A 22,250-nucleotide genomic window follows, 5' to 3' on the forward strand; every position below is an offset into this window, starting at 1 on the left:
CTGTTTCAATATTCGCTCCTTTGCATATGAGTAATGGTCCAGTCCAGTAGTTGTTGTATTAGTAGTTGAGCTCGGTTGGGGTCCATGTTGTCCATCGTATACCAGTCCCTCGTTCAATGAACGTTCATGCCTTAACCCAGACTTGAACATAGTTAGGGAAGCAAGTGAATGTTCCCCAGCCCTCAGCGTCTATATCCACTCGCCCCCCGTCGGACATCCAGCTTTGGAAGTAGGATCCAGCATTTTGCTATCGAATGTCAATCGGCCTGCGAGATTCGCCAACGTTTCGAGCACTTACCAAACCAACGTTCATTTTGACACTGTGTATAAAATCTCCGCACCTGCAGATATTCCATGAGACACGTGGTGCAATGGTCAGGAAGGTACTCACTCTTCTTTGTTACTTAACAAGACCGCGCATCCTTGGTGTGTCGAATCACCCATCCGAACGAATCCTATGCATGTTCTATCGTGGGGATATTCATGTGTGGGACCATAAGCATATAGCTTCCGGGCGGCAATAAGCCGTATGACATTCCGAGCAGTGTTTGCGTCGAAGCATTCATTGTTGGGATAGATATCTCCGTAGAAGACGCAGCTGAGATATCCTTGAGAAGGCGGTATTACAAGGACAAGAAAAGGACGTACGGGTAGCCCTCTTCTCTCAGAAGGATTATGGTATAAGCTTGAATCTTGAAATTGTTTCCAACCTGATAGAACAATCAAAAGAAACTCAAGTAAAGGACGTGCGAATCACGTACCCAGCTCTCCAAACTTTGGCCTTCAACCTAGGATCATACATTCTTCCAGTTATATGGGCATGCACCATAACTTTAGGACTCACCGTACTATGAAGTCTTAGCTACCTATCGCGCGCCGATGAGAAAGTAAAACGCACTCACTCGTGGTTATCTACAAAGGTGACGGCATCCAGAGGTTTGAGCTTAGCAATAGTGTTATTCATGATAGTTCTAAGGTCGTATCTAGTCCAGTGTAGACTGGCTTGATTGAAATTCATGTGTAGGGGAACATCGAAAAATGCAGTCTTTGTAACAGTAAGCAATTTGTCGTAAGGGATTGAACTATGTGCGCGCACCTGCCCTTTGAACGCTCGTATGTACGGCATTATTGCTTTGACGCTGGTGAGAAATCAGGAGTTGGACAGGGATCTGTAATGGTCTACATACTCTCCGGACCAATATTCAGCTAGATAAAATTCCGCTATGAGAAAAATGGCAGAAGAAGTGAGCACAGAACAAACTCACAGACCGCTAACATTCTTGGGTATTGGGTCCTTGCACGCTCTATCTTCAACGCCGTTCAAGCATACAAGCACTCTCTTGTACTATAACGACTTACGAAACTGATGAGAAACCTTTGATCTATGTGCTTTATTGCATCAAGACGAAAGCCGACAGCTCCCGTGGTCTGTAGATGAAAGCTCTTGAGTTGGATTGCCGTAGCGAATCAATCCAAGCTAACCTGTAGTATCCAAGAACCCCAGTTGAACAGATCTTCTTGAACAGCGGGATGTCGATGATCAATCTACCGTGTCGAAGGGTTAGCACAGGTGCCGCGGTGATGAGCGCTGAATTTACATCTATGCCAAGCAGGTAGTCATAGTTCCCCAGCTCTCTATCAACATTCTTCGACCATCCTTTGCGGCCGTGGCCCTCTATTCGATAGATGCCCTTGGTACGTGTCCTGTCGTCCCAATCGAGGCCTACAAGATGATTTAAAAAAGCAGACATGAAGGAACTCGTAGACAAACCAGAAAAATGAGTCTGGTTCCAGCGGAATGTGCTGTACTTGGAGCAATATAGGTCATGGAAATATATTTGAACGAGGTTAGAGTATTCACCTTTCCTCCTCGTCCAGGAAAATCAAAGGCCGTCCATCCCTAGAACGATCAGATCAAAAGTTTGCAGTCAAAGCCCGACGACGCCTCAAACCTCTATTTTCCTCGGTTTCCCGTCATTCTTTAAACGATTCTGCGGGTTCACAGGAACAGCGGTAAACGTCTCCTTTCGATCTCCCCCAAGTTTATGCTAGAAGCGATGTAAGCGGCGCAGTGCACTTTTTATGGAACGCATCATCTACTTACGTTAAGCACGGCATCAATGATAACGTCGATCTTGTACCGTCTCGCGACCTTACAAGCGTGTAGAAACTCTTCCTTGGTGCCCCACCGGGTCGGGATACCCCCTTTTTGATCAAATTCGCCTAAATCCCACTATGCGGGATGAATCAGCCGATCCCGGTCATCATGTGGAGCCAGTGATTATACCAAATCATACGCATCGTAACCCCTTCCCTCCTACGCGCGTCAGAAACTAAACTAAAGACAAATCCGAGATTACCTTCCAAGCCGCCTTGTTGGGCGGCGGTAACCAGACTTGGGTGAAGCCCAGCTCAGATAGTCGGGGTATTTCGGATTCAAAGTGTTGCCACCAGCTCATGTCGGGATAGTGGGAGTTCCAGGTGAAGAATTGGATCTTGGGGAAGAGATTGGTGTGGTTCAGCGAGGGCTGAAGGCATTATTGTGTACACGAGGACCGACCATTAGAGGGTTGTCTTGACTGTCGTCTGGGCCTAGGCGCATGTGACTCAAGGCCGGGGCGGGGAATAACCATCGCTTGATACTCTCAAGGAAGTTCATGGTCGTCGCGGTGCATAAGTAAGGTCAGAATGTATTGACTGGATCAACATCCGGACATCGTACTCGATCGGAACGTGCCATGGGACGTTTGCGGACTCCGATTACTTTTGCAACTCCGATTCAAGGCTATAAGAAAACCCAAAATTTATTTTCTTCTCTTCACTAATTACCCACAACCACGATGTCCTTCTCGCTCCGTGTAGGCGTTTTGCTGACCCATGGGGCGTGATAGGTATTCATATTTACTTTTGTGGATTGTCAGAGTATATATCTGCCTCCTTAATCGCTCCGACCGCGATCTCTTCCACGCAGGGAGGAGTTTCATGATGTGGCTACATGTTCATCGCGTACTACCAGTATTATAATAAATATCATATAGATGCAAATGTACAAATAGTTCTATGCTCGACGTGCGATACTCCCAGTATATTTACTGAGTGTGCTACTAAAACTACGGGGCGGTACTTCAGATTCTTTCACCGGAGATAAAGCTGTCGGTATGTTCAAACCACTAGCACCCTCCTGTACACAAGATCAGCATGGTTATGATAGGTGAAAAAGTCGACTCACCTGAACACCAAAGTTGAACGCAAAGGGTGATGGGATGACGTTGATCTTTCGTCTGGCTGCTTTCTTTACTGGGGCCTCCACCGTGCCTTCATCGACAAGCTGAACGCTGTCTGCCCGACTGGCCGTCACGGACCTCGCTCGTTTGGCCTTGGGGGGTATGTCCTTCACCTCACTGCCAGCTCTCTTCTTCTTCACTTCAACGACACTGTCAGGACTGGATGCCTTGCGTTTCAATTTTCCTTTGGTCGTCTCTTTCTCCTTTTCTTTAGGTTTCGGAGCCGGTATTTCCTCAATGTCACTATCCTCGGGCTTGTCCGACGGTGACTTAGATCGAGACTTGGAGGGTTTGGTCTTGCTTTCAGTAACTTTGCCTTTGCCTTTGCCTTCCTTCGTCCCTAGCAAGAAATCTTCAACCTCGGCACTCTCTTCAGTGGTTTCCACCTTGGAAACTTTAGGAGCAGGGTTGGCCTTAGACTTCGGCCGGGGCTTGGGCTTGGGCTTGGGCGGGGGCTCAGGCGTGGATGTATGCGAAGATCCTGGGGGTTTGGTTTGTTCTTCTCCTTCGCTGTCTTCTTCGTCGATGACCACAGCGGCTTTGGATGTCTACACAACAACATCAGTACTCGGGAAAAATTGTAGTAGATGATGCATACCTTTGCCTCTGTAGCAAGACTCTTTGTCTTGGCGCGTTCTTTCTCTAGCGCTGTCATCAGTTTTGCGTTCTTCTTTTCGGCTTGCTCAAGACGTCGCTTTGTATCTTCCAAAACCTCTTGCTCCGACTCTGCGTGGGTCTTTACAAGATGATCAGCCACCAACCAAGTCGGACGGAGGTTTTACACACCTGCCACTCTGTCAGAGACTCCTTCAACTTTTCAACCTTGTGCTTCTCCTTCTCTTTCGATTTCTCCAACCGATTCTGAAGAGCCTGAACTTCAGCCTCGAGTTCGATTCGTCGCTTTCTTTCCTTCTCCATGTCTGCCCCACCCCTCGTCTCGAGATTTTGCCATTTTGCAAGCTGGCGGTCCAGTTCATGTTTGGCACGTCGGAGATCGTCGTTCTCTCGTTGTAGTTCGGCTTGCTTTGCCTCGGCACCCTCTATTTGCAGACGTAGACGATCCAGTTGGGGTGTTGTGGATTGGTACAGGTTCTTTTGCCGCGCAGTCTCTTCACGTTGAGCGGCCAATTCCTCCTGTGGGTAGATAGCGCTTGAGCATATAAACAGTGTATAGAAAAATGCAAGGTACCACACCGACAATCTATCAATCTCCGTAGTAGCAGCCTCGAGCTTGGTTTCCCTATCTTGAATGCGAGAGAGGAGCTCAGTACTATGAGCCTTCCACTTGTCCTTTTGAGTGTTCTGCTTCCTGTGCAAAGCCTGTATTTCTGCCGCCAAGCGTTCCTGCGTAGAGATATGTTGACTCTCACTCTGCTGGAATTGTGTAATCTTGAAATCCCGCTGCAGGCGAGCAATCTTCCCTAGCCTTATATCATCTTCCTCTTTGAGAAAGTTGAGCCTCTCGGTTTGGAGGTCGATGATCTTGTGCCAGAGAGAAATATTATGGCAGGACAATAGCACATCGATGCCTTCGCGCCACTCCTTTTGGTCAGCCTTCCATCGTTTATGCACCTCGGACAAGGCATGCTTGGAACGAGTCTTTTCCTGGTCGAGTTCATCGCGAATCAACTTGGCGGAATGCTCCAGAGAACGATTTCGTTGGACAAGGTCGTCAATGTGAGTTTGCTGAGATGCCTCCAAGGACGGGATCGCAGACTTTCGGGACATTGACGTCGAGGTGCAAGAAAGGAAGACGGACCGAAAGTGAACTCACGTGTTTACTTGTGGCCACCACGATCATGGCACCAGGCAGGCCAGTCAGCACGATTAGCGTCACTGTACCTCGACACAACGTACCACGGATAGGCAAGAAACTCGCTGCAGAAATACAATCCCAGGCTCGTACCCAGGGCATCAAAACAGACACCTACCAAGTACACCCAGACCGTGACTCGGGAAATGCTCTCAACCAAGCCATCGTTTGTCTCTTCTTCCCTTGCCCAGTGCTATTCGTCTCATATTCAACTACAAGGAAAACGCTTCAGAATGGAATTCTCTTCTCATCATTGCTCGTGCAGAACGAGGCCCTCAGTGGGACATTGGTACCCAGCAGTGAGTTGACTGACTATATGCGTCTTCTTGACTGGTCTCATTGTACGTCCCAGGTTCCATGTAGACCAGTATTCTGACCTGTACTACGACAACACCGTTCTTCGCGAAATTACAAAGAAACCTGAAGACGAAACCCCACAAGAAAGCACTCCCACCTCGCAGCCCCATCGTTTCCCAGACCAACTTTCTCATCATCCCCACACGCCCCATCGCGAGCCCTCCCATAGAGACTTTCCCATGCCCAATATGCACCATTCCGCTACTCGCGACGCTTCACCACATCCAATGCGCCACCAACCCGCCCAAGTCAACTATCCTTACCCCGCATCCCCCAGCGTACGAGGCCCAGCACCAAATTCTTTCACTGGAGGCCCAGGAGGTGCACCATTCAACGCTAGCCCTCAGAACTTTTTCAATGGTGCTGGGTCCGGCGGGCCTGGGAGAGGGCTTCCTCATGATGGAGGCCCGATCAGGATGGGTGGTATGGGCATGGAATTCGGCCATCCAAATCAAATGAGTGGCATAGGTGGAGGAATGGGTGGTGGTATTGGTGGCGGCATGGGCGGGGGTATAGGTGGGGGAATGACTGGAGGCATGGGCGGGGGTATGGGAGGAGGTATGACTGGTATGGGAGGAATGGGCGGCGGTATTGGTGGTGGAGGAATGGGAGGTGGAGGTATAGGTGCCGGACTTGGGGGCGGCATGGGCGGAATGGGTGGTGGCATGAGTGGCGGCATGGGAACCGGCATGGGCGGCATTGGCGCCGCCGGGATGGGCGGTGGAGGCATGGGTGGGACAGGTATCGGCGGCGGTGGAATGGGAGGTGGCGGCATGGGCAGCATGGGCAATATCGGCATGGGTGGAATGGGCGGTGGCAATATGGGAGGAAACATGGGCGGCATGGGCGGCGGCATGGGAGGAGGAATGGGCGGCATGGGGAGTGGTGGACTCCCGAGTCGAATACCAGGTGGTATGATGGGTATCAATCCAGACATTAGACGAATGACGAGAGGGATGGGCGACGAAGGATTTTTACATTGATCTTCAGCAGCTTTTGACAAAATTTTATTCGGCTTTATCTGCACGGTTATCTCTCTTTATCCAGCACCTCCTCTCATAGCTCTCAACTTACTGATACGCGAACCCTCGACGCGACAAAAGCCTTGATCAGCTGTGGATCATTGACATTAGTTGCTGTTACACCAGATACTGTGCTTCACTGCACAAACCTTCCCATAAAGTCACAGTAAACCATTAATACCCCGGTACTTATCTGTGAATAACCAAGTCTGGTATCCAGTTTACGCGTAGCTCAGAATTGACTTTCGAAGCAAATAATTATCCACGAGTCCATAAGGTCCATAGTCAAAATCCATAACAGTGATGTACATAAAGCGCGGCAACTAATTCTGTTAGTAAACATCAGCTTGAAGAGGTTCGTCAAGAAATTTATACCACGGACCTCAGGTATCCTAAAGATCGTAATTTCCTAGAGAGGGAGACAGGCAATCAGATTCGAGATTCGTGGTATGATGTATTAAAGAGCAATACCTGCTGCTTGAAATAACGCCGGTTTTCCTCGTCGACGAGGACAAGATTGAGATAATATCGCGTACTGAATTTCTTGTTCACATCACGGAATGTTGGCGTGATGTCAAACCCGCCCAAGAATAGCCGTATAGGAATAGTTTCCCCTGACAATGTCATTTAATTTAGAAGAGCTGCACCACTTGAACTATAACACACACGCACCTCTTACTGGAGCACCGTCCATAATCTCAAACTTGGTTATCGTTTCGCTTTCATTATACTGGTTCGGCGGTGTCCCAGTCGTCTCCCTCCGAATGATTGAGAGTTCCATATGTTTGATCTTTACGCGGACGAGAAGGAAGTATATCTTCCCGACGATGGCGTCCTTCAAATGGTACCTGTACCATGCAAGTTCGATTGAGAAACCAGCAAGACGAAAGGAGAGGACATACTTGGACTTGTTGTACTCAAACTCGATATGCAGGCAGTCTTCTATGCCGACTTCCATCCGTATCGAGTTGTTGCTATCCGGCGGCATCCTGAACGAGTGGACCCATACTTCCTTCTCATGTTTCACGTCCGCCATTCTTCGCGATATGGTCACCCGTATAAAGTAACTAGAGAGTGATTAATATGATGAATGTAGCAAAACAGTAGGACCATACCGGAGTTTCACGTTTATACCCCGATAACTCTCATACTGTTTCTCCACGTTCTTGAAACTGAAGTCAAATGTTTGTGATTGCCTCAAGTCCCCGGGCGCGGCGAGCTCCTGCGATAACGACAAGAACTCATGGTGGTTACCACGGTCGTAGAACAGCTCTACACAGAATAGTATCAGCACACATGGACGCGTCGTTCGCAGCGCCTAATGACCAATGTTGCCCACAAATTCGACTTTTATACCCTCATGGGTTACTTTCTTGCCATCACGAACACGGACAATGACCTGGAAACGTTCATCATGAGAAAACCCATCCAAAGCATCGAGAAAAACAGCCACTCGCATGTCCACCAACAGAGTCACCGTCGTAGTAAACGGGACAAGACGTTACTTTTTCTTTCTCTTCTCGTAGCTCGACGGATTTCCTTGCCTCCTCGTCGCTGAGCTTGATGTCTACGTCGATCGGCGAGGCGAAGAAGTATGCAGCCATGCCGGCGAATCCAGTTGAGTGACGAAGTTGGTGGCTGTGTAAAGCATGTCGGATTTCGCCCTCCGCAAGGCAGTGGCTCTCGATACCATTGCTCGCTCTCCTACACTCATTCAGGAGCACGAGCACGACGGCGCGACCGCTCAGTCGACCTTCATTTCTCAGCAGCTACCCCCGCTTGACGCGAACAAGTGTCCTGGACATCCTCCCAGCAAAGTAGACGTCGTGAACTCTGACTCGTATGCCGCTGCTCGGAATTTTGGCGAAGATGCAAAGGGCAAGATTGCTGTTTTGAGCTTGGCGAGTGATGAATATCGAGCGGGAGGATGGGCGATAACACTTAGCCGAACTCAAGAAGAGGCACTTTGCTATTCATCTACGCTCTATCACACTCTGTGCGAATCATACTATCCCTGGCCTAATACAGGTCCGGGTTCTGTGGCTGGCGTATACTCTCCCGGCGTTGTTGTCCATAGGGACGACCTTGACCATGAGCTCGTTGAATTCCCTCACGAGTCAGGGAAACGTATTGTTGTCGCGGTGTTGACGGTAGCGGCGCCTCGCGACCCTCGGCTCACGGAAGATGGGCAACGCTTTGCAGACCCTAGCGTGCTAGAGGATATGAGAGGCAAGATTCGACTGGTGTATAGGATGGCAGCGTCTAATGGAAAGGAATACATGGTACTTGGTAAGTTTTATCCTTGTATTTTCCATCAGAATCTCATAGCTGCTCTTCAAGGTGCAATGGGCTGTGGAGCATACAACTGCCCTCCGGTTCTTGTAGCGAACGAGATGAAGAATATTCTTTTAGAGGACGAATTCAAAGGGTGGTACAAGAAAGTGACCTTTGCAGTCTATAGCAAGGGACGAGGAAATTATGATATATTCAAGGAGATATTCTTGGAGGTTGTAGTATAGCTATGGTATTCCCACTGGGTTCGTACATTTGATTTAACCAACTTTTGCCTTGAGATCCTTCCAAAACGACGTGAACAGCACACCACCGATACCAACTAGCGCAATCTCCAACCCAACATAGTTTGCCATTCCGACAGCGACTCCACTTCCTCCCCAGACAGCACCTGTAACTCTTCCCGTGTAATTGCTGTACTGAATCGCCAAAGACGTCCAATTATTCCAATCTCCTGGCGTCTGTTTGCTCAACAAACTCAACGTGACCGTACTTGCCAAGTTGAACCCAAGAGCGACCGCCCACCAACATACCACCACAGCGGCAGCATGAACACGGTCGTCATTTGCCTCTAATAGTGCAATGAAGACTATAAGCGAGACCATCCCGAGCGCAGAGCCGAGCGCTAGGGTAGTTCGGTCTTGATAACGGCGAGCATATATAACATTGAGCAGAAGGAATGGGAATGTCGTCAGACCGCCGAGGGCAATGTAGTTTCCTGAGGAAAACGGTGTCCAGTGCAGATTCGAGACTGAGGACGAACCAAACACCGGTATATTGGCTTCCCAGGCTCCAAGGATGAAGAAACAAGTCATTGCAAACCAGCACATGCATATGGAGACGGCCCATTGAGACGAAGAAAGTCGTCGGCGAGCTGGAGGGGGGATTGACGGCACGGGTGACTCGGAGGCAGGGACGGGATGGTGACGAGAAGCCAATGAAGGATGAGACGTTGCCTCTGAAGGCGTCTTTTCAGTTGAAGACATCACAGTCATCGGAATATCCTCCACGGCCTGCTCTACCGAGCTGTTTCCAGCTCTGGACTGCTCGTCAACAGGATCCTTGTACCACCTCTGCACCGCTCCCCAGAATAACACCCAGATACCGACCATTATCCACGCAGGACTCGTGAACCCATTGAACCATTTGTTCGAAAATCCGACCTCCTTGTATAGCAGTCCACCGACGAATGGACCAAGGGTCATGCCCACTCCTTGGCCCATGACGAGCCAACTGGCTAGGGTTGTCCGACGGCGGACCCCGACGATGCGTGGGTCTGAGCAGTAGCGCTTGCAGTACATCCACATGGAGAAGCCGATCCCGTTGACGATACGCCCGAGAAGGATGAGGTAGAGGTAGTCCACTGGGTATGCCAGGGCATACAATAGCAGTCCAACGATGGATGCTGCACAGCTAACGTGAAGCGGCAGCCTGTACCCTCCTGATAAGACAGTGAGGATATGTGGAAGAGACACGAAGCTTTTCTAACGCACCTCCATCGTACTTCAACAAAGGTACTAAAGCAATTGCAGAAAAGACGGTAGGTATACCGATGACCACACCAGAGAACGTAGAATTGCCTCCCAGGTGAATCGCATAGTCGTTGGACGACGACACGATGATGAAGAAAGAGATCTAAAGCACGTAAGAGTGATTCTTACGCACAAAGACCAAGGACGAACCTGCAATAAAACATTCGAAGCGATGATGATAACAAGAGACGGCAGCTGAGGCAGCTTCAATTCTGGATCCATGGCTGGCTCATCGTGGAGAGTATCCGCCGGCGATACAGTCGCCACAGTCGCCATTAGAAAGTTGCAATGACCACGACGCCGGGTATTGTAAGGAAATGAAGTTGAACATAAATGTGGGTCAGGATCGTCATGATGAGCACAAGTCAAACCCCGCGGCACTTCCGTTCGGCGCTCCGATCAGCCCTTTTGCTTTACAACTTCCGCTATTGGCGAGCACAATTACTTGCATTCTTTTCAAAAGACGAATAGCAAACTGTAGTACCAAATGACCTCACAATGGCATTTTGGAATTATACACACTGCTCCTACTGGAAAAGTCCCTCTCGTCATCGTCTCCCTGAATAATCTGTACATTAGAAAACCCAGCTGCCTTGGGGGGGATCATGATTGGTTCGATATAAATGCTGCTTCTTGTTTCCCCCCAAACAGGCGTCGGGGTGTATCTCCTCGTCACCTTCCCAACATTCTTTATTCTCGGCACAGACGACGATGGCCGCGTCAAGTTCATGTTCGTCTGACCGACGAAAGGATCTTTGGTACTCGGCACGGCATCTGTCTCGTCGTACAGACTCGACGTCTTGGAGACGTCGCTGTCTTGTCGCATGTGAAACGGGATCGCTGTTGGCGAGGATACGAAAGACACTGCACTCGGGCGTCGATACCGCTCTACCCCACTTGTCGACGACTCGAGCCACTGGCTAGGGATATTCCGAGGACGAGGCAATGGTCTTCTGTGTATCTCATCCTGAGTCTTCCCTTTGTCAGGCTCATAAACGGAGGTGGCTGGAGTCGTTTGCTGGGTAGAGAGTTCCGATCTCATGGTTATACCTGGTGTACTGGTAAAGGTATATCCATCCGAGTCCGTACTTTGAAGCGAAAGTGGAATGGAATAGTTTCTCCGTGAACGCAGCGGAGAAGGGATAGGCACCCTTCGTGGCGTAGAAAAACCTTCTTCTACCTCTGGCCAAGGAACGAGACCACTGACTTTTCTACCGGACTTTCTTCTTGAGGCCGGAGTCACAGAATTTCGTTCGACGGCTGCACGTGGAGGCAATGCCGGAAATTGGGATGCCAGCTTATGAACTGCGTTTAACGAATCAGTGCTGGATTCTGACACTAGACTCAGTGTTCCGGAAAGAGCAGCATCAGGAATCGATCCTCGGGGAGCCGTGCTGGAGAAGCGGCGCTCCTCCGAATTGTTGGATGAAGATATGGAGTTATCTTCCGAGGAAGACCCATCTACACCGGGCCGAGAAGTGACAAGCGTATCTGGATTGGGAACATCCAGGGAAGAAAAGGGCCGCATCTGCAATAACGGGGCACCTTGGGCAAAGTCAATGGTGACACGCTGTGCTAGAGGTTCCGTCTTGAGAGAATTCAGTGCATTCAATCCTGATAGACCAGAAGTAGCCCGAGGCGCTGTACCTCTCCCTGGGCCTCGGGGAGTTGTATGAAACTCTGTCGCGGATGGGGATAGTTGACGAAAGGTACTCAATCGAGGATTGGAGATGAGAGGCCTGAAATTGGAATCGCCATGTTTCTCATTCTTGCTTCCTGAATGTCTGTATTCAGCTCGGAACTGTGCAAAATTCTCGACGATATCCACTCTGGAGACAGTCAGAGGGGTCCTAGTATTTTGAACATCACGGATGCTCACCCTTTTACGATGCCAATACATAAACAGGCTCTCGCCAACAATCTCAGTATTCGGCGAATCAAAGCGCCAGAAAAGGTCGTGTGCGCAAATCCCACAACCGTTTCAATAGCACCGAGCTTCAGGCCTGCAGAAATCCAGCCAATTCCCCTAAACAAATAAGCCTGATCCGAGGACGAGGTTTCCAGATTTCTTTGCTGGCGTAAAGCGTTGACGAGACGAAAAAACGCAAGGCAAAAGTTGATGAGTTGGTATACCGTAAAAAGTGAAAGCGTCATGCTGGTGAGGAATGTCCACAGGTCACGATCACGGTCTGTCTTGAAGCCGATAAAAATGCTACCGGAGTCGTTTACTGGAACTGAAACGTTAATGGAGGACACTGAACAGCGAAGAATACTGACCACGATGTGTTATACCGAACAGGGATGCCAGTTCATTAAGCGTGATTATGACGGGAACGAAGAATAATAGCATAGGCTGTGCGATTTTTCGAAAGCGGCTCGGAAGGGATTCGAGGAGCTCGGCGCGAGCGAAGAAAAAAAGAAACGCGGTGTAGAATAATATTGGAAGTGAAGATGCAACAGCTAGAAAGGGTTTCAGTATCACTCGTCGGGCCTGAGAGGATCGTCCCCACGCACCCACGACAATATCCAAGACTTCAAACGTCCTTAGGTTATCCCGCGCAGCGGGTAATATGTGAGAAATCAAATCGAGGATTGCCAAAGTCAAATATGACCACCCTTCAACAGTAAGCAGTAGATGCCGCCTGAAAGTATTTATATCATCATTCAGAAGACATAGACACCGATTCTATATTGATACTCACCGACCTGCGCCGCGGTTGGTGAAAATCAATGAAGTCGAAAAAATAATTTCCACGGCTGAAGGGATTACGAGAACGACGTATTGAATCCTAGTAAGTGATTCACAGCGCAGTATCGAGGCTGACGAGAGGCACGGCAATCCCATCTAGTCAATAAATAAGGACGCTGAGCATTTCAGAGACCAGCTGAAAGGAGCCCGAAGAAAGAGCGAGTCGGGTGAAACGAATGGACCACAGGCCCTGCTGCTGTCAAGTGAGGGTCGAGCGTAGAAAATGTGGGAAAGATATGAACCCAAAAAGCTGCGGCCAATGCATCGTGATCATGCTCTCTATACGGAAGGGCGGTCGCCATATATGATTTCCGTAACCGTTCTGTTGGCAAGCTACTCAGCTTGACGTTGCTAAGGATCATAGCAGCGATGTCATTGGATAGCGTCCATCAGCTCTAAAGTGATGTGATGCAAGCACAGTAACACCTCCCGAGGCCGGAAAGTATATCAAGATTCTGGTTCACAAAGATGGTTGTGACCGTGCATATTGCATTGAAACGATGAATTTATCAGGATTCCAATATGAATGAAGTCCAGCGAACACTGCCTTACAAAAAAAAAAGCATTAGATCTAAGATATTCAAACGTTAATTGTACAGGGTTACCTCAGGAATGTGAGCGAGATTTATCAGCTTTATTCAATAATTGCTCTGAGGAAAAAATGGTGAGAAAAAATGCAGAGTTAAAATGCAGAAGCCAGAACTTAAAGCCGGCACTCCGGCACCACTTAATTGCCTAGTTACCGGCGATTATCAAACCTTGAACGCGATGCGTCATGCATCTACTACCTACAGAGTTGTGCAACATGACATTCGCAGATATCATGTCGAGAGCCTCATGTCTCATCTCATTCATCTGTCTCCTGGCCGATAGCGCAGCATCGTGGGGGGCCTCGACCGCCGTGACGGTAAGTGCTCTCAGATGCTTGGGTAAGACGAGTAAGACAATATGGCTTCCGGACACTGTGGCATCGACATTACTTTCTCTTCATCGCGAAACATTCTACAGCGACCAGTGATTCCCGCACATTTGATGGTGTCCATTGGATAAACTGCCCAAGCTCATCAGTCTCATGAGGTCATGCCGTCACTAGGAATGTTGCACCGTTTACCAGTAAAGAAAGGCTCTGTTGAATACTAAACTTTGGGATATTAACTTGGATAGAGACGCGGGTTTACTTGACCAGAAGTCGGAACTCAACTTTGAACTAGCCGTATATTACTGCCCAAGCATCAAGTGGCTGGCTGATACCTTTGATTTTCCCGTCTGTTCACACGCCTGCAGTCCATGGGGAGATCGGTCATTTTCTCGGCATCGTCCAGCCATGCAACAACGCAATCCAGTGCCTTAACGCAAGCCAAGGGTTAACGAATCCCCACTGGCCATATGCTACTCCAATGAGAACCCGCGTTTGCTGTTCATAAACTGACAGTTCCACTTGCAAATGACCCGCATCTTCTCCGCTGAAACTGTCGCGGCAAGATAGCTAACACCTTGCACGGCCGGTGCATGTTGCTTGAGCTTCTCCCGGTCCTCGGGAGGACGGATAACAGTAAGGTACAGCGCAGTCTGGTTGTTTTTAGTCTTCTCCAGATGATACCATCGCATTCAGTGCCTTTGGACATAAGGACATTCAGGGGAGGATATATTCATCTTGCACGTTGTGGAAGTCACAATGCGGACTTTGTGTCTTGACGCCCTTGACAGTCGGACTTTACGAAGCATGCCCTTTCCCACTGAACAGGGATCCATAAGGTGGTGAAGATATGCTCTTTCCATATTTATGTGAAGTCCACCATCAAACTCACGCCGAAACAATGGCTTGAAGTTTCAAAAAGTCCGGGGTACCAAGACCAGTCACCTGGTAGACAAGCGAATTGAGCACATTGTAATGCATGCATAAGAGGTAGGCGAGACTCACAGGATCCCAACCTTTTCCAGCGGAAAAACCTAGGAAGGCACTGATTACAACCCATGGTGAAGACAAGAGTTTTAATAAGTATGTACCTTGAGTACCGCATCCTGGATTAGTTCCAGATACAATATCATTGAATCCCCCTGGGTTGGCGTAGATCAACGGATTAATGAATCCCAGCGAGCTCTGACCGTTTGACAGACGGAAGTCGTTCAGTAGCGAGATCACACCTGCTGTCGTCTACCATAAACTGAGCTAAAGAAGTCATGAGAACAGGAAACATTAGCATACCGGTGAACTTGCGCTGGTTCCGCCCACTAAGAAAGCGCGACCGCCGATGACCACAATGAAGTTCTGGCCTTGAGCTGCAACATCAGGATATGCACGTCCCCCGGGGCTACCCAAACATGAGACTATGGTATCCAAGGTAACAAAATGATTCGGCGACTGACTTGAAAAGCCCTAAGAACCTGTTACCCAGTCCTTCTACAAAACCGTTCACAGCATCGAGTTGATAGTCTGGTGTCGGGAAGAGTCGCGAAAATCCACCGCCCGAGAAATCAACAGCAACTTCGGGATTGATACCAATGGTGCCGCCAACAGCAGTCACTGAACGACATCAGTACTTCCATTCTGATGGTATCGTCGGTGTCGGTCTTACCAAATGGACAACTGAGGAAGGAAGAACATTCAGTCTCTGGTCATGGGAAGTAACGGTCGCCCTCACCTCGCTGGAAACGCAGGCTGGAACAAGACAGTGTTAGTACCGTCGTTGGTTAGACAATCGCCGCCGCCAACACTAGATAAGTATTATGTATAACTGAACGGTCAATGGACATCAATCTCATTGCAGCACGCACCCAAAGTCCCCGCTAGAAAAGAGGGCTGTAGTGCCTCTAACGCCAAGTTCCGCAAATAAGTTGCACACGCTAACTGCGTAATCGCTGGGGACCTGTATTCAGGTGGCTGTAAAATTTGGGTATGGGTCGACAATATATACAAATACACACCGTCTGTTCATCGTCACCGTAGGATGTAGAGATAGTCTGGGGTATCGTGTCCTGGGCGAGCACAAAGTTCAGCCAATCGAGATACGGCTCATTCGTATTTGTAGGAGTCTGGGAATCAGGATCGAAGGGCGGAGATCCCCCGGTGCTGGACGGAACATGAAGGAGGCAATTAGCAAAGAATTGGAAGGTTTACCTGAAGTAAATATTTGGAGTAGGAAATGACATCCCCTCGGTATATTGGATGTCCAGATTCGCCTTCGGGGAAAATGGTGAGTATATTAATTATATCACGGCACAGGTGATTCGTACCTCAACGCCAGGGTCGCTTTGGTTGTCTCCACCATTGTTAACTGTTATGGTTTCGAAAGAGGTTCCAACTGCCCCCGGTAGGAAAGCGGAAAAGAAGGTCTAAAGCGAGAGAACGTGAAGGAATAACTATCCTATTCTTCAAAGATGACCGACCGAAAGACGCACCTGCAAATCCGCACGATTTGCAAACTCGTCCAAATAGCCTGCAACGCCGAGTACATTGACGTCGGTGGCCTGGGGGACATAACCCGTAGCTGTTGTGGCATCAATGTGGGGTAATCAGGGCATGTCATTGATCTAGACTAACTGTTATAAAGTACTTGTAAGCAGGACGGTGTAATTTGCGAGGCACAACTACTTGGAGGCACCGCATTTGGTGACAGAATCGAGTCCACTTCGTCAGATTGGATGAAATGCGTGGCCTTCATGCTGCGTATCGTTCCGAAATAGGTCGTAGGGGATATCACGTTTATGTGATTATGCAGTTCACGAGGTAGTGAATAACCCAAGGTCCTGACAACGTAGGACGACGAGGAAGAATGACGGTATAATCCGTATTTTGCCCCTAGCATGGTCTCCGCCTGAGAAACAGTCATTGGAATGACGATCCATTCTCCTCCTCCCGAGCGGAAGGTGATATCGTCAGTGTTGAGGCCGTGATGAGAAAGCCAAGATTCGACCGCTTCAACAGAATCGGGATGAGGAGCCACCAAAGCATCAGCTTCCTCCTTTGACAGATGTTTTCCGTAGCTGCCGGGCCCGAATTATCAGACAAAATTACCGCCACTGCGAGCTCAAACAAGTAACGTACCGATCGTGTTTTGGGTCGCTGATTTGATATAAACTGTCGATCAGCTCATCAATCCTATTCTGCTTGAGGCCGATGCGCATTTCAAGGATGTGTTCTGGATCGGGTGAACGGACGTGCTCCCATCCGCGAGGAATCTCCGCCCAAGAATGCTTCTCAACAAGGTCGCTCCAGGGTTTGGAAGCGAGTGGGTTAGCGACGACACCAAAGGGCGAGGCAACGCCCAGAAGGAGGACCAAAGACCAAAGCATGTCAAGTTTGAAAGCAAGAGTAGGGCCAAAGAGTTCACAAGGCCAATATGACCTGAGAACTTATACTGCAGCCTAATTTGCCTGCTATCATGCGTATCTGGGAACATTGCAGCCGACAACCACTGTAATGGTTTCATCGATGGCATCAGAAGACTAGAAGATATTGTCTGACGGACGTGCGAGGACTAAGATCTGGGAATGAAAAGTCGTCCGTGCCGGATGCATGGTTTCCCAGCTGTAGAACGGAAGAATCCCGAGAGCCCGAGACGTTAAATAAATCCATCATGAGAACTATGCTCCTTGTAACTTCCTTGTTGGGAAGAAATGTCGAATTTGAATGTCATATCCATATGGTCCAGAAGGGAGGGCCTAGAATTGTTCCCCCCAGAATCAAGCATCACCGGCAATATCACAAGAGCAAAAGTCAATATCTAAACGCCTTGTGTCGCGTTAGGACGCGTTTCCAAGTCGACGCAGCAATAAGTTGAAGATAAGGAACGAGATTGCAACCCTGAAGCACCCTGGGGACTTCGGAGCCGGGAGCCGAACCGAATGCCGTAAGTGTCACGGTCACAGATGGCACTGCCGCTTTTCTAGCAGGGGTCTAGTTTTTTGTTTTCGTATGTAATGCCTGCCCTGTGAAATTGTATTTCGACTCAATATCCTTTGAGGACGACTCCTTCGTTGACAGCGTCTCTCTTTTCTTCCGACGGATACGTTCCTTTTACCCTGACTTCCACCCTCTTTTCGTCCTTTTCATGTCGCATGCCCGCAAACTGCACTTTACAGATTTTTTACGGAGTCATGGTGCCAGCCACACCAGCCAGCGACGTACCTCGAACGAGCCGGTGACATCTTCACTGGCGTACGAAGGAGATCCCGTACTAGAACATTCCAATAAGAGCAAGAGTTCCCGTATCCCATTCCTAGGACGCGCCAGGAAGAAATCTGCCCTATCAGATGGGCGTAGTACCTTTGAATCTCGCAATACTGATGATGGGCAGCGGCCAACGTCATTGACAGATGAGATGTATGTTGTTCCCCTTTCATTACATCGCACTACTTTATTAACTTGCTCAGTAACCCTTTACCGTCGGATTCATCTGTATCCCATTCCCATTCCCATGCTTCAACCAGTGCATCTGATGCCCCTTCGCTATTGGGCTCAAAAATTGCGGTTCGCATTGCACATTCTATCCCGAAATCCCCGACCAAGCCTACACGTTTATCCTCACATACTACTTCAGTCAATGGATACACCTCTGACTCGCTGCTATCTCCAATATCTAGTACTCGCTCCACATCCATCGATACTACAATTTCTGAAGCCAGTCACAAGCGCCGTTCGGCGATGCCGAGACCCAAGCAGCCTACAATAACCGTGTCTCTAACTCCCGACAATCTTAGCGAATACGGCGATCTTTTTACTCAACCCCGTAAAAGAATCTCCCCTACCAACCAACAGCCTTCGACGCATGAAGATCGAGCGTATCAAAGTGATACTCAAATCAAGTCCCCTCCACGGCTATCTTCGCCACAAATCCCTCCATTACCGAAATCCCCACCGGCAAAGCTGCGTGACACCCGCAGTTACACCGATGATGCCGTATCTTTGAAATCAACGCGGAGTACGCGTAGATATCGCGTCGAAGACGGTTCCAGACATTCAGGAGAGGAATCAGAGATGCTCTCCACACTTTCTATGCCGGCATTGCCCGGTCATCGTACTTCACTTGAGACGCGTCGAATGCTAGGATCTATGCCGTACTCTTCTCAGGAACAACGGCCGTCCCACCTAGCCAAGGGAGCATCTCCTCATGAGCCTCCGACCATTCCCCTTCCTGAACTCCCCCCTCTCAGCCCTCTCCCTGATGTCCCCCCTCCGACAATCTCAGCAGGCCCGAAAAGCATAGCCAATGGTCGGCGTAGAGCCCATACCCTGTCCTCAATTTCTTTGCCACCAATACCATGCCCTCCGTCCTCCGTGCCATTATCTCCTCGCGAGTCCCCCGACAGAAGAATGGATGACGAGAGATCCAACAAAGAGAACGATGATCTTGACATCGACTCTGCGCCAGTGGAACAATTACGACAGGCTTTAAAAGACCGGTCTCAACAAGTAGATCAATTGCTGAAAGCCGCTAAAGCGCATCTTTCGGAGAAGACTGACCTTGAACAGAAGATTGCCCTCTTGGAGAAAGAAGCCGCTCGGCGAGAAAAGGAGATACAAGGACTCACCTGGCTGGTGAACAATCGGGGTGCTGCAGTTGGGGAAAGTCCGATGATTCTGGCTCCTTCTAAATCCACAAGTGCACTGCAAACAGAGAAGAGCACTTTCAGTCCCTCTTCGCCATCTGCATCAAAAAATCCCGCGTACCGATATCTTAACGCCGACTATGACTCGGGAGCAGAATCTCATCAGACGTCTGGTGGCGAGTCAACAACTGCAGTGCGAACCCCGCGACCCAAACGTTACAGTAAGGTACCAGCGAAACCGACACTTTCACAACGTTCATCTCTACGTAACGGCAGTACAGCAGGCTCCGACGCATCCATTCCTTCCGTCCCTGCTTTGGATAAGCGAGCATCAGTCTCTTCCGTCGCTTTCTCGGCGACATCAACGTCGTCGACATCGTCCTTGATACCGCCGAGTCCATCCACGTCAACACTGTCAGTCATCCCCGAGGGTGTCCCAGTACCACACAGGCAGGCATCAGCGCCGTCATCATCCTCTCGCGATCCGGCAATTATGGCCGCTATCATTCGGAGTCGCGAAAAGGAGCAGAAGCGCACGTCAAAACTGCCTGCATCGATGCCATCGGCATCTGCTCCTACCCCCGCTGCTGCGTACGCAGCTAACTTGAAGCAAGGCCCGTCTATTGCTCAGGTGCTGGCTCATCCGTCAAGTTAACTAAGGATACCATTTCGATTTATGCATACGGCCGGCAATGCTTTTGTCAAGGATGTATGTGTTTCTTGCCGCCAGTGCTGTATTTTTGTTCTAACCATATTATAGGCCAATGCGCATGCTGTACATATATTTTCGGTTGCATGGGCGTGCCAAAAGTAGATGTTCTTTCTTGCTGGCAAACCCAGGCATTCTCCGTACTGAGTACCGAGCCCATTTGGATGATTAACCATATCATTATTTCATTCCTTTGCTTCCTCTTTAGACTGCATTTACAATAATTTATCAGCAAATACTTTCTCACTAATTTAGTATTTGTATGTCTAGACGAATGACAAAGGGCTACCTTACGATTCTGCGGTTTCTAATAGGAACTTGAAATATGTTGAGACATTCTTAGTAGAAAATATAGCAAGCTCTAGGCCGACTGTCGCTATCCAACTGAAAGGGTGGCTTGTTACAGGCTACTGAGATGATTCGGGTCTTAACTCTTCTTCTTCATTTATATCTTCCGGTCCTTCAGGCTTATCGGTATGTACAAGTACCAGTCAATACCAAGTCATCATTCAACGAGAATTAACGTACGGCTGTCAAAATAGCCTGGAGACCAAAGTGGTCGCTCACCCACAACTCTCCGCATTTCAAATCCATTCCAATCCTTTCTGGCGGCGTGATATCGAACCTCGTCTTCCCAGCTGGCGTATAGGACAAAATTCTGTCCATACGGGACTTGGGGAATTCGCCTGCACCTCCTCCCTGTTCCCCCCAAGTGAATGCCTCCTCGTCGTCAAGCTCCCCGGCAGTGTCAGCCAGCTCTAGGCTGAGAAGCGCGTCATCAAAATCCTGATCAAACGCGTTCAAGTCACCCGCCACAACCCCACCGGTGGACGAGTTCCTCAACAGCACGGCACATTCCTTCAACTGATGAAGCCTATTAGGCCTCCCCGTCGCCATGGACTCCAAATGAGTATTGACTACCCTCAAGTTCCGTTTGAAGCCCCGTGTACTGATCATACGGAGGTCCAGCACAATAGCTGAACGTTCATGCTCGGTACGCCCATAGAATACGATCTCCGCATCTCGGATGGGGACAGTCCGCTCGACGAGAGTGACATTGCCGTATTGGTAATGCGGCCCAGGCCACTTGGTGTGGTCGACAGGCGTCACGGCGAAATGGTCCCGTACCCAGTCAGTATTCAACAGTTCTCTCAGGCACTCGGGTCTCACTTCTTGGAGCAGAATGCAGCAAGGCCCGGGCGACTGACCCTCGTCACATTTGAAGACGTCGAACTGGAGGTGCTCTAGAGCCGTGTTAAAGCGCTCCACAGCATGATCCGCTGAAAAGTCCAGATTCCATGTCACCAATTTGAGCTGGACTGGAGTGGACATGTGCTTGGTGCTTTCACCGTGAAGTTTGAGATGCTTCCACTGAGCTTCATGGTGGTTCGGGCGGAAGCGATAGACTTTGAGGGGCTTTGTAACAGACTTGTCGGGAGCAATGCTGGACCTATCGGTCATTGGGAATGATGATCTATCGCGCAGAAAGGTAGGGATCCTTCGGCCAAAGGCGTGAGGGACGACTCAATCAAAGCACATTAGCCGACTTACAGACTACTGAAGATACCCGTTTTGAATATGAAGCGATCTGTTCAGGGAGAGATAGCAAATGAGAAGATGGCTTGAAGGAAGAAGACTGGGGGCTTGAATGCGTATTTACAGTGCCGAAAGATGTAAGAGATAAAAGTCGGATCGATAGCTCACGTCATAAGCTGCGTGTCAAACATGAGGCCATTGCTTTGCCACTGCTTTGCTTACTCCGTTGACCCTTCAAGACGACACACTACACTCGGCGTGGGTGGCTTAAATTAAGAACGTGTTCCTGTTCAAATATCGTACAAGCGTCCACATGCTCTGGCGTCTATAGCTCAGCTTCTTCCCGACCAATCGTCTCCTCCTTTGGGCTCTCAAAGGCGCGCAAAATATTCGTCTTGATTTTTATC

General features: G+C 49.3%; 10 protein-coding genes across 10 annotated transcripts; 3 read left to right on the forward strand and 7 right to left on the reverse strand.

The window, feature by feature from the left end:
• Positions 1–24: 24 nt before the first annotated feature.
• On the reverse strand, positions 25–2,623 carry EV420DRAFT_1660673 (glycoside hydrolase family 13 protein). Its single transcript, XM_060478913.1, has 20 exons — positions 2,561–2,623; positions 2,361–2,495; positions 2,288–2,317; positions 2,105–2,233; positions 1,953–2,048; positions 1,862–1,900; positions 1,772–1,808; positions 1,599–1,723; positions 1,483–1,545; positions 1,360–1,428; positions 1,266–1,308; positions 1,188–1,206; positions 1,097–1,139; positions 903–1,045; positions 845–848; positions 762–788; positions 649–710; positions 392–598; positions 299–341; positions 25–247 (listed from the first exon to the last, which is right to left on the reverse strand). Exons 1-20 carry the CDS (start codon positions 2,600–2,602, stop codon positions 125–127), a joined length of 1,479 nt encoding a protein of 492 aa, XP_060339419.1. The 5' UTR covers positions 2,603–2,623; the 3' UTR covers positions 25–124.
• A 424-nt stretch (positions 2,624–3,047) lies between these two features.
• Positions 3,048–5,054, reverse strand: EV420DRAFT_1495740 (uncharacterized protein). The gene is made up of 5 exons (XM_060470857.1): positions 4,479–5,054; positions 4,071–4,418; positions 3,883–4,020; positions 3,230–3,832; positions 3,048–3,181 (listed from the first exon to the last, which is right to left on the reverse strand). Exons 1-5 carry the CDS (start codon positions 5,010–5,012, stop codon positions 3,059–3,061), a joined length of 1,746 nt encoding a protein of 581 aa, XP_060339420.1. The 5' UTR covers positions 5,013–5,054; the 3' UTR covers positions 3,048–3,058.
• Positions 5,055–6,437, forward strand: EV420DRAFT_1757353 (uncharacterized protein; the record flags this gene model as incomplete). Its single annotated transcript, XM_060480511.1, has 3 exons — positions 5,055–5,263; positions 5,317–5,396; positions 5,450–6,437. The coding sequence occupies exons 1-3, from the start codon at positions 5,084–5,086 to the stop codon at positions 6,435–6,437; spliced, it is 1,248 nt and encodes a 415-aa protein (XP_060339421.1). The 5' UTR covers positions 5,055–5,083.
• Positions 6,330–8,124, reverse strand: EV420DRAFT_1495743 (vacuolar protein sorting-associated protein 26). Its single transcript, XM_060470858.1, has 8 exons — positions 7,934–8,124; positions 7,803–7,875; positions 7,592–7,748; positions 7,379–7,543; positions 7,149–7,324; positions 6,948–7,090; positions 6,859–6,885; positions 6,330–6,805 (listed from the first exon to the last, which is right to left on the reverse strand). The coding sequence occupies exons 1-8, from the start codon at positions 8,078–8,080 to the stop codon at positions 6,800–6,802; spliced, it is 894 nt and encodes a 297-aa protein (XP_060339422.1). The 5' UTR covers positions 8,081–8,124; the 3' UTR covers positions 6,330–6,799.
• Position 8,125: 1 nt separating this feature from the next.
• On the forward strand, positions 8,126–8,995 carry EV420DRAFT_1257438 (uncharacterized protein; the record flags this gene model as incomplete). The annotated part of the gene is made up of 2 exons (XM_060466832.1): positions 8,126–8,765; positions 8,817–8,995. 2 exons carry the CDS (start codon positions 8,126–8,128, stop codon positions 8,993–8,995), a joined length of 819 nt encoding a protein of 272 aa, XP_060339423.1.
• A 33-nt stretch (positions 8,996–9,028) lies between these two features.
• Positions 9,029–10,522, reverse strand: EV420DRAFT_1257300 (major facilitator superfamily domain-containing protein; the record flags this gene model as incomplete). The annotated part of the gene is made up of 3 exons (XM_060466823.1): positions 9,029–10,209; positions 10,262–10,403; positions 10,451–10,522. The coding sequence occupies 3 exons, from the start codon at positions 10,520–10,522 to the stop codon at positions 9,029–9,031; spliced, it is 1,395 nt and encodes a 464-aa protein (XP_060339424.1).
• A 162-nt stretch (positions 10,523–10,684) lies between these two features.
• EV420DRAFT_52782 (uncharacterized protein) lies at positions 10,685–13,396 on the reverse strand. Its single transcript, XM_060482482.1, has 5 exons — positions 13,003–13,396; positions 12,815–12,942; positions 12,578–12,760; positions 12,180–12,528; positions 10,685–12,129 (listed from the first exon to the last, which is right to left on the reverse strand). The coding sequence occupies exons 1-5, from the start codon at positions 13,143–13,145 to the stop codon at positions 10,794–10,796; spliced, it is 2,139 nt and encodes a 712-aa protein (XP_060339425.1). The 5' UTR covers positions 13,146–13,396; the 3' UTR covers positions 10,685–10,793.
• Positions 13,397–14,755: 1,359 nt separating this feature from the next.
• Positions 14,756–17,554, reverse strand: EV420DRAFT_47543 (peptidase S8/S53 domain-containing protein). The gene is made up of 14 exons (XM_060482288.1): positions 17,095–17,554; positions 16,591–17,033; positions 16,449–16,537; positions 16,284–16,382; positions 16,168–16,229; positions 15,975–16,119; positions 15,825–15,916; positions 15,692–15,763; positions 15,626–15,636; positions 15,417–15,573; positions 15,256–15,361; positions 15,057–15,204; positions 14,971–14,999; positions 14,756–14,910 (listed from the first exon to the last, which is right to left on the reverse strand). The coding sequence occupies exons 1-14, from the start codon at positions 17,340–17,342 to the stop codon at positions 14,854–14,856; spliced, it is 1,758 nt and encodes a 585-aa protein (XP_060339426.1). The 5' UTR covers positions 17,343–17,554; the 3' UTR covers positions 14,756–14,853.
• Positions 17,555–17,963: 409 nt separating this feature from the next.
• EV420DRAFT_1757357 (uncharacterized protein) lies at positions 17,964–20,540 on the forward strand. The gene is made up of 3 exons (XM_060480512.1): positions 17,964–18,372; positions 18,423–20,307; positions 20,359–20,540. Exons 1-2 carry the CDS (start codon positions 18,101–18,103, stop codon positions 20,251–20,253), a joined length of 2,103 nt encoding a protein of 700 aa, XP_060339427.1. The 5' UTR covers positions 17,964–18,100; the 3' UTR covers positions 20,254–20,307; positions 20,359–20,540.
• Positions 20,541–20,682: 142 nt separating this feature from the next.
• EV420DRAFT_52890 (Endonuclease/exonuclease/phosphatase) lies at positions 20,683–22,228 on the reverse strand. Its single transcript, XM_060482483.1, has 2 exons — positions 21,859–22,228; positions 20,683–21,805 (listed from the first exon to the last, which is right to left on the reverse strand). Exon 2 carries the CDS (start codon positions 21,766–21,768, stop codon positions 20,827–20,829), a length of 942 nt encoding a protein of 313 aa, XP_060339428.1. The 5' UTR covers positions 21,769–21,805; positions 21,859–22,228; the 3' UTR covers positions 20,683–20,826.
• Between the last annotated feature and the right edge of the window lie 22 nt (positions 22,229–22,250).

The sequence above is a fragment of the Desarmillaria tabescens genome, assembly GCF_030435595.1.
Source record: "Desarmillaria tabescens strain CCBAS 213 chromosome Unknown EV420scaffold_1, whole genome shotgun sequence".
NCBI classification, from domain to species: domain Eukaryota; kingdom Fungi; phylum Basidiomycota; class Agaricomycetes; order Agaricales; family Physalacriaceae; genus Desarmillaria; species Desarmillaria tabescens.